This window comes from Larus michahellis, chromosome 3 (genome assembly GCF_964199755.1).
Source record: "Larus michahellis chromosome 3, bLarMic1.1, whole genome shotgun sequence".
In the NCBI taxonomy this organism is placed as follows: Eukaryota; Metazoa; Chordata; class Aves; order Charadriiformes; family Laridae; genus Larus; species Larus michahellis.
Window position 1 is genome coordinate 20917873 of NC_133898.1, and position 9912 is coordinate 20927784.

General features: G+C 45.5%; 1 protein-coding gene across 6 annotated transcripts in view; it reads left to right on the plus strand.

Annotated features, from left to right (window-relative positions):
• The first annotated feature begins 6811 nt into the window (after positions 1-6811).
• ENAH (ENAH actin regulator) overlaps positions 6812-9912 on the plus strand; it is a 99948-nt gene continuing 96847 nt past the window's right edge. For 3 of the 6 annotated variants that reach the window (XM_074579009.1, XM_074579014.1, XM_074579015.1), the window contains exon 1: positions 6928-7057. In XM_074579009.1, the coding sequence (XP_074435110.1) occupies positions 7053-7057 (5 nt within the window). In that variant the 5' untranslated portion in view covers positions 6928-7052. Of the gene's footprint in view, positions 7058-9912 lie in introns of all 6 variants that reach the window. The other 3 variants (XM_074579011.1, XM_074579016.1, XM_074579017.1) reach the window with 3 other exon arrangements.

Here is a 9912-nt window from a genome sequence, read left to right on the forward strand (position 1 = left end):
AAAGGGAAGGTAGGATTTAGCTAAGCATAGTAGGCGTAAGAAAAACAAAGAAAGTTTTACAAGGAAAAACTGACATTGACATTATTCCAGTTAGTATAAGTTTGGTTTTTATACAAAACTCTGGAAACAGTCTAGTGAGGAATGTTCCTTTATTGGTCTTTTCTTACCTCTACTTATTTATGTTCTCCAGAAGAGCAGCGCTTTCTTACTAGCCAGTTAGAAACCTCAACATTCAGCAAGCATTTGAAAAAGGCCATATTCCTATGAAAACCTTTATTTTTTGAATGTAAACTCTCCAGCAGCACTTTTTAATGAGTAGTATGCTTGGAAAGCAGTCAGTTGACCGTAGTACCTAAATTCCTGACTGCACCATGCCAGTCAGTGGCAAACAATCAGTATGAGTTGTTTAGAAAAAGACCTGTGAAATAGGAAGTAGGGTACGAGACGGTTCTGTTCAGTCTAAGGCTGGAAGGAGCAGGAGAAAATCCAGCACTGTTTATGTGGTTGTATTTGTGAAACATGGGAGCTGAACTAACAGAGGAAGCGGAGACTAAATACGCAACAGAGAGAGTGAGTATTGTTGAGATACAGATCCCTAGTCCTGGAAGCATGACTTGAGGCCAATTGCAAGGAATTCCTTCTCATTGATTTTATAGAGTATATCTTAATTTTGAAATTGTTGCTAACTAGTTATAGTAATAATAATGGCATGTGTTAGTGTTGTAATCTCTTAAGAGCTCATTTCTTCGCATGTCTTTTTATAGAAACATTAATTCATTTGGCAAACATTTTTGTGATGTTCTTTCTAAAATACTGAAGAAGAATATTTTTGCAACTGCTGCTTTGTATATTTTGGGTCTCATGCATGATTTATCACTTACTAAATTTGAAATCTAAATTATGGAGTTGGCTATAGCTATTGCCAGAAAGCAAAAACTGCAGTGCTGGAAAGGACTGAAGAGGTTATCATCATCTTACTAAGCTTCTACCTTTATTAGAACAATATTTGTATTGTAAGTTACTTCCAGCTTTGCAGTCCACAGGTGCTCACTCACAATAGCAAAAGTGTTGTCATTCATCTATAATCGGGACATTATTTTTACTGCAAGTTATTCCAACTTTGCAGTCAGTGGAAACTAACCAGCTATAGTAAAAGTGTCATTCATCTATAACTGGGACAGTACTTTCATCATAAGTTATTCCAACTTTGCAGTGAATGGAAACTAACCAGCAATAGTAAGCGTGTTGTCAGTCATCTAAAATAGAAGGGAGGAGAAAGGAGAAAGATGGTCAAAAGACAGAACATATTTGCAATGCAGTCAGAGTAGAATATTCCCAGGGTTTCCCAACACGTTTTGCAATTGTTTGGGTTATTTTTTTGTCCGTTAAAGATAAATTGCAAAGTGCAAGGTAGCTTTAAATTGGTGAAATTTGGTACAGGCTTCCAACTGAAAGGCTACATCATCTCCTTTGGCATCTGTCTACCTAAACTCAGACAGAATGAAGGGTATGGTGCAGTGAACATGCTCTGGTAAAGTCAAATCTCTGCCGGTGTTGGGGACAAGAAGAGAGATGAGCAGCTGCTTGCCAGAGCTCAATGCAGTTTTAGCTAGAATGTACCAGGTAACTAATACCAGGCAACTGAGCTAAGTATTTTAAAGCTAGCTCAGATACAGGAAACTGCAGCGTAGACATCCCCTTAGAGCAATAGCTCTTTTATGTAAGAAGCCTGCCCCCTTTTTAAGCTACAAGTGCACTGTAGGCACTTAACAATTATTAATAATAACTAATTAATAATGGCCCAAATCCTTGGCTGTGGTTGAGGAACTTAAAACATAACTCATCTGGAGTTGTAAGAAAAGATGGCTCAAAACAATCTTAACCAAATCTGGGGCCAGCTTTGTGCCTGGACTTTCCTCCAGCACAAGATAAAGCAGCAGAGTACAATTTGTTCTAAGACATTAGCAAGGGAGAGCAAAGAACATAATGAATAAATTTTATTGGTAATGCATAAGAAGAATGCAGACTGGTGGCAAATAAGACCATTAGGGTATAAGAGTATAAAATTAGATGGAAAGTAAGAGATGAGATTGGTCTATCGCAGTGGTCCTAAATCAACATGTCATCTCGGAAACCACAAAAGTCAGCATCTGAGTGGAGGTGAATGAAAGACAAGGGTCAAAACAACAATCATAATTTATCTGAGTGTCAGAAAAGCATTTTTACACTTAGTACCCAATGCATCGATTTACACTTGATAGACAGTACTTACACAAAAAGAGACTTCAGCCCTCACTGAACAGCCTGCAGCACAATACAAATTCTTTTCATGATAAACCTAGGGGGAAAAACAATCTCTTTTTATTCAAGGAATTTTCGCTTAAATATTTGAGTCTACTGAGAACAGACTGAAAGACACATACCATTCTCCAGACTCACGTCTGCAGAGGCCAGTGGTTAGATTTGCTGATGCCATTTGACAGCAGGAGGGGCACTATTAGGAACCTTGGTGGAAAGATGCACCGTGGAAAGCTTCAGCTGTTGTCTTCATTCCTCTTTGGAGGTGCTTGATGGAAAATCTATGGATTGCTTACTTGTGTAAGAAGGAGCAGAGTATGCTGGTGGGAAGACCGAGCTCCACATTCAGGAGCCAAAGGACTGTGTTTGATAGCAAAAGATTTGCTTCCTTTTCTGGTGATGTTGCTTTGCCTTTCTTACAACAAAACAAAAATATTATTCCATTAAGAAAAGACCTTGCTGGCTATTGTTGTAGCTATCTGCTGAGTCATGCCACTAATTGTTTATTTTAGCATTCTTAAAGAATTTAAGAGATCATTTACTCCTCTTCCTGCAGAAGACGGTTGAGAAATACTGCATAATTTTATAAATAAAATAAAGCTAAAGACTTTTTGGTTGAAAGCACTTCCTTTAATGGTCTGCTATGCAACACTTCAGCAGTCGGCTGACTCATGGCAACCTGAAATTGAAAATGACTTGGGGGTGAGGGAAAGAAAGAAGAGGACAGGAAGAATTATACTAGGCAGTATATTTTAACTATCTCTATAGTAGTCTGATCTTCGTCCTCGTCAACTAACCATGACCTCACGGAATTGGTTCAGGCGTCAGCTCTGTGTCTGGTCCAGAGCAAAAGAGGTGTTTATAAATTAGATTAACATAATCAGTGATGAGAATAATATATTAAATTACTTAATTCACTTCTGTTTTGATAATCTTAGATGCTAACAGGAGCACACTGTCAGAGCCATTTTTTTTAGTCCAGCATTTTTGGAAAGCCCTTCACTATCACCAGAGAGAAAGCTCATGTGTTGTTGCAATTCTCTCACTTCTATTACATAGTAAATTGCTTTTTTTTTTCTATACTAGTTCGATGGAAAATAATCCAAACAAGTGAAATAAAAAATCTTTTCATATTAGAAAACCAAACTCCAGACACATTAAGTAGAAAGAACAATAACCTTTGAAAAAAACAAAACCACCAGAAAAACCCACTTCCCCCCACTCCAGAAACCTCTCTGAGTGTGTATCCTGCATTATGCTATTTACAGATCATCAAAGAAGACCAAAGTGATCTTGCACAAGCGCTGCTGTCCTAGGGCACCGACTGCAGTAAGACATATGAAGATCTCAGCTACTTTTTCCTCTTAAATACAAACAGACTTTCCAAAGACACAAAGACTGCAAAGCGGGAGCTTGTTTCAGAGAAGATGGGGGAAACCTCACTGAGAGAGAGAGGATTACTCCGCTTTCTGAAACTTTTGGATTCCCCGAATGCCTCCAGAACATTAGTCACGCATCCTCCTCACGACGCTGTATTAAGGGTGATGCATGTTGATGAGATGCGACGGACTCGGCTGGGTTTGCTCAGGAGTAGCCTGCCAAGCCTCTTGCATCTGGCTGATACTAAACAGAAACACATTCTCTTCTGGTTTATGCCTGGGAGAGCCATTTCTCTAGCATTCAAAAAGCCTTTGCTAGTCGGGTTGTTTGGAGAGGAGGCACACCGTACCGCTCAACCTGAGCTGGCTTAGTCTTTGGAAACATCTGAATTCCAGTCCTCGGTTGCAGCTGAGCAGCAGAAAATGGTGAAGTGGCTTTGGGATATTCTGAGCTGTTTGGGTCTGGAGGAAGGAGGGCACGGACATGGTCCTCGGGCACAGATTAAAGGAGCCATTATGTGGCTCTGCCTTGTAAATTGTCAGGGGCCTCAGGTTATTAACGTGACACCACCAGCTACGAAGGCTTTCTGCCACATTGTTTTTGTCATTGCCAGAAGAAGGCAGAGTGGTGGGAGGTGATGCGGAGGGCATTAACACCCATGCTGTGCCGATGGAGGATCCTGTCAACAAGGAAGATAACGGCAGAATTGCACAAAGTAACTTGGACACATCGAACGATTACAGCATGCGGGCCCGCTACAAGAGATTACAGATTTCTCAATGCATAATTCAGTATCATAAACATGTACACGACACTAACTCATTCTTCTGCTAGACTACTTTAATTTCTTGGCTGTAACATCGCTAAATTGACCTGGAAAGGAAAAGGCACTCAACATTTATAATTGATTTCTGCCCTATATCATTTTGGCTCCCCTCCTTCTCATGTAACTGCTAATGTGAGTTACTGTGGATTTAGTATTTTGTTACAGATTAATTCAACGGGATTTTTGACTAAGCTAGTGTCCAGAATGACTTTGCACTCGGTGACATCTGCGATGCCAGCATGCAAAATGATTCTTCTGGCATTTTTACAAAGTCTATTGTACCACAGAGTGTGTCTTGAGAAATCCAGCTATGACCATATCTGATTTGGCTAAGAACACCAAGTAATATAACACAAATAACGAGAATAGTTATTTTGCGGGAGTAACAGCTTCTGGCTATTTTCATTCCCTCTCAGGCAGACTTGTTGCTCAGGCACACTTTCAGTGGTTTTTGTATACCTGTCACAGTCAAACTTTGTTTAGCTTTGACTAATATGACGAAACAGTCATTATCAGAACAGTCACATTATCATCCTGTTTTTTTCTGGTATAGATCAACTGGGATCTTAGAACAAAATCCTTTTTCTTCCAGCTGTCTCTGTCATTCCTTCTACTGATGCATCTGCTGAAGCCCATTAGATATATATCTTGGATATATCTATATAGATACAGAGACAGATCAGTGAGATACAGATTTAACATTTATATTTGGCTGCCTTCGAGATACTTTTCACTGTCAGAATGGCTTTCTTTTCAAACCTTTTATTTGGAGGATGTTCTGGTGATAGGAAGCCCAGATCTTAGAAACTTCATGATTCCGATTCGTGAGGTCCACTGTGAGTCATTAGAGCCTTCAGTATGTGTTGGAAGCAATTAAGGTAAATTTATTTACCAGATTCAATTGTGTCCCCTTTTTCAGACTGTGTTTACATTGTTGTCAAAAGTACCCACTTAATTTTTGAGAGCTTGATGCTGCTTTTCTTCTTATTACTCATCTGGATTTTGTGATTCACCTCTACTGCAACACTTTCATTGACATCATCCCCATACCAGTAAAAACATGTTAATTTTCTTACTAAACTGTTATTAATTAGCTTCAGTTTCAGAGCCTGTCCTTTTTCCTGAATTAGTATTTTCTAACGATTGACCATTTTTTTCATTGACTAGCTCCTGTCTTAACTGCGTTCCCAACACTGTTAATTGGCAGTGGATGACCCTGCCTCAGATACCATACTGGTCAAGGAAGAGGTTGTATGCATAGTGTCAAGTAACTGAGATTCATGGTAAAAAAAGCTCAAATGTGTGAAACTTAGATCCGAAATATAAGAAGATGTATTTTTTCCCCACAAGTCTTTATATTTTATGTCTAGAAGTCTAGAAATTTATAAAGAAGATATGTATGCATTTATTTCTCACGTACAACAGATTTTTAATAACGAAACCCTAGAAAACACTGGTATTTGATAGGGAAAAATGAAGTCAGAGATGCAAAAGCACTGAGATGCCTTAACGTCATTGGAAATTGCAAAGATACTCGCTCATCACTTTGTTGACAGAGACGAAGGAGAATGGGGTTTTCGGGGCTCGACAGAAAGGACCCGGGTTAAAGTTATGCGTTCTGTGTGCTGGGAGCACTAAAACCACCACGTAGATCTGCATTTAGCACCGAAATAACACCCCCGTATCCCTCAAAACGTGTCTTAGGCCACACACTTCCACAGGCGATGGGACGAACCTCCCGAACCCGCGGTGATTCACCCGCCGGGCTCGGTGCGCGGGCGGGCTCCGGTGTCACGGCTGCACCGAGCTCCGCTGCCTGGGGCGGGCCGACCCCGCCGCGGGGAGCGGAGGGGCCAGGCGGGGGAAGGGGCACAACGGCCTCGGCCAGCCCCGAGATCCGCCGGCCGGGACGGGGCTCTCCAGAAGCCCAGCTCAGCCCGCCCCGGGGCGCCTGGTCACGGCACGGGGGCGGCCGCGGCTCCGCTTGCCCCGGCTCGAGCGGGGTCTCCCCACCGTGCCCTACTCCGGCCCCGCCGGACAATGGCCCACGGCCGCCAAGGAAGGAGCTGCCGCAGGCGACCGCAGGCGGGCTGAGGAGCGTCTCCCGAGACGCCGCCGCCTCACCTGAGGGAGGGCGGTCGGTCCGCCCGTCCCCCTGCCCGCCCCGTTCACCCACACGGGCGGCGGTGGGCGCGGCCTCCGCCCCTTCCTCCCGCCGCCGCCGCCGCCGCTCCCTCAGCCCCGCCGGTGTCTCCGGCCTCCCCCGCGCTCCCCCCGCGTTGGTTCGCTCCTCCCCGCCCCTTTCCCCCACCTCTCTCGTCCCCTCCCACCCCCCGGCTCCCCGCGGTGGTCTGGCCCGGCCCGGCGGCGGAGGGAGCGGCGGAGACGGGCGGGGAGGCGCCGGCGGCCCGGGGGGGTCTGGCTCTCCCTTGACGCGCCCGGCCCCTGCGAGAGCGGCGAGGAGCGGAGCGGAGCGGGGCGGGGGGGGGGGAAGAGAACGGGAGCGAGCGAGGAAGCGGGGAACGGCTCCCCGACCCCGGGCAGCACCATGAGGTGAGGGGCCGGTAGCGGGCGGGCTGGCGGTTGTGTGTGTGGGGTTTGGTCCGTTGTCTCCCCGTCTCTAACGGTCCGCCATGGGAGGGGGGGGGGGGCTCGGCCGGCGGCGGGGGCCGGGCTGAGGGGAGCCCCGCGGTGGGGGAGGGGCCCATTGTTAACGGCGGGTGGGGGAGGGGCAGCCCCGCCGTCCCCCGTCCCCCGCGGCGGTGAAGTTGCGCTCGGGGGGCGGCGGCGGGGCCCGGCCCGGGGGACGTGTTGGGGGGGGACGGGCGACCCCGTTCCGGCGCCTCCCCCCCCGGGGCTGGCCGCGGCGGTGCGCCCCGGCACGGCGTGAGCCCCGGTCGCCCGGTTCCTTTCTTTCTCTCACGGTAGTTCCACCCCCCCCCTTCCCCTCCGCCTTAACCGGCGTGTGTTGCATTGCAGCAGCAGCTGGGCTTTTCCCCGTGTAATCAATAAAGGGGGGGGGGGGATCCCCCCCTCTTAGCAGCCGGGGAGGTGTCGCGTTCGGGGGGTTTCGGATGTAAACACCGGGGTGGACGCGGCGGGGCCCGGGGAGGAGGAGGAGGAGGAGGGCGGTGGGTGCCCGCCCGCCTTCCCGCCGGGGACTCCCGCTCCCCGCCGGCTCATTCATTTGAAGGCGATTTTCTGCCTCCCTGGCCCGTCCCCCCCCCCCCCCCGCTCCGTTCCCTCCTCCCAGCTCTTTCTAGTGCCTGTTCTGTTTCCATAATCTTCTTTCTGGATTGGTGCAGGACCCGGTGAGAAATGCGGCTCGGCGGCCCGAGCGCTGGTCTGGCTGTTCGGGGACGTTGTGCTCCCTGTAGGCCTGTGTCCCCCGGTTAAAACAACCGGAGAATTGAGTTACTCTTTTTTTTTTTTTTTTTTTTTTTTTTTTTTCTTTCCCTCCTCCCTCCCTCCCCCCGGAAGATATTGCCTGGCTTGCAGTTGGATTTGAACCTTCTTTGTCTTAAAGATGACCGTAAGTCGTGAGGTCCTTTAGAGTGTAGCTCGGCAAGATTTGTGTGATGAAAAATCAGCAAATTCTTCTGCTGCGTAAAACTGACGAGCCGTTAGAATTCTCTGTAAATTACAGTAAAATCCTAACTACATTTTTTTAACGTTCCCCCCCCCCCCCATGTGTGTACACCTTCAATGGAAAGGGCAGCATTGCAGTGGGAGGCATGGGAACAATCTCCCTGCTGTTTTGTTTGGAATTGTGTTCTCTATTTCCCCTTAGTTTTCTTTGTTAACTGTAGGTATTTATGTCCTATGTTATTTTAAGCTTTGTTTTGTCTTGTGATAATTTATTTTCACTTATTCACGTTGCTCATGTAGAAGTCAGATGCCCTGCAAATAAAAAGTTACAACTTACAAAACTTACAGTTAATATCCAGATCCTTTAAACAGGATTGTGTTTGTTTTGGTTTTTTTTTTAATTACCTTGACAGTCTTTAACACAATGAGTGCTGTTAATCTGGCAAAAGTTGGCATGAATATTTTGAGAAGCCCAGTATAAATTTGGTTTTCGTACGGGCAAAATGTACTTTAATTGTGCGGGTGATGCTGAGTGAAGTAAGCTATACCAGCAAGACTGCTCTTTCGCTGATGTAACTGTATGTGCGCTAGGACTTCTGCCAGCTTGGAGGGAGCACAAATATTTCTCTTAACCAGCGTAACAGGAAAGTGTCTAGGTTGAACCTACCCTTAGGTTGCTTATTTAGATGTTTGAATAGTTGACTTGAAGCAGTTACTAAATACAGGCAAATGAATGTATTATAGATCTGAAACTTTCTACCTGCTCTCGGGAGGGCAGAGCGGTTAAGCTGGTAAGAGCAAAATGTAGTTGCAAGTTGGATGGTCGCTCTGAGTGGTCATGGGGTATTTCAAAGAAATTTGACTTCAAGAACGCTTGGTTCCAAGCCTTTTGGAAAAAGAAGCAAACTGTACCAATTAAACTACACAGGGTAAGAAAATGATGTGGTTAAAGAAGTATTTTCTCTCTACAGAAGCACTATTAAATTGACTCAGTTTTGTTTAATTGGTCCAACTCCAGTACAATGGCAAGCTTTCACTGCACGCTCTCTCTTTGGACTTGTTTAGACTAGGATTGTCGGTATATTTCTGAAACATGTTTAAACAATACCTTCGTGCTGCATTTTGTTCGGGCAATGTCTTTTAATGTGTATTTGCTTGTCAAGGCAAGTCGTGATGGGGGAGGAGTGGCAAGGTGGATGGGACAAGTGGCCAGCGTTTCGTCTATAGCTCCTCTATTTGCAGGTAGTATTAAATCTTAGCAGTTAGTACTAAAACCATACTTTTGACATCATATTCGTGGTCTCCCGGAATGCGTAAACTGCATTCTGCTGTTGCGGTTCTGCAGGTAGATGTGCAGTTGGTGCTCCAAAGAATACAAAAAGAAATAAGTACTAGAAGTCATTCTGAGATGAGCTGTGGGAGAAAAAAAACCAAACAACAAAACCCCCTCAACTAAACAAAAAAGAACCCCACAACAAAAAAACCCCAAACAACCCAAAACAACAAGCCTTCAGTTTCTGTTCTGTCCTTTTGCACACGCACGTGCGAGAGCCTATTCTTCAGCCATCACAAGCCTGATTCTGATGATTTCATGTTAAGATCTCACATCTTGTCTGGGTGGTTAGCTGGTCAGTTACTGAAGAGCAGAATGGTTCGTTTTCTTTAACAGTCAGGTAAAACTAAACATCATTGTAAAGGGCATCTTCACATTATAAAATAATCAGCAATTCAGTAATATGCAAACATCAGCGGTACACAAGGATTAGTTCTTGCAGAGTCTCGTTTTCTATTCCAATTAAAATACATGCTTTTTGAGTAGT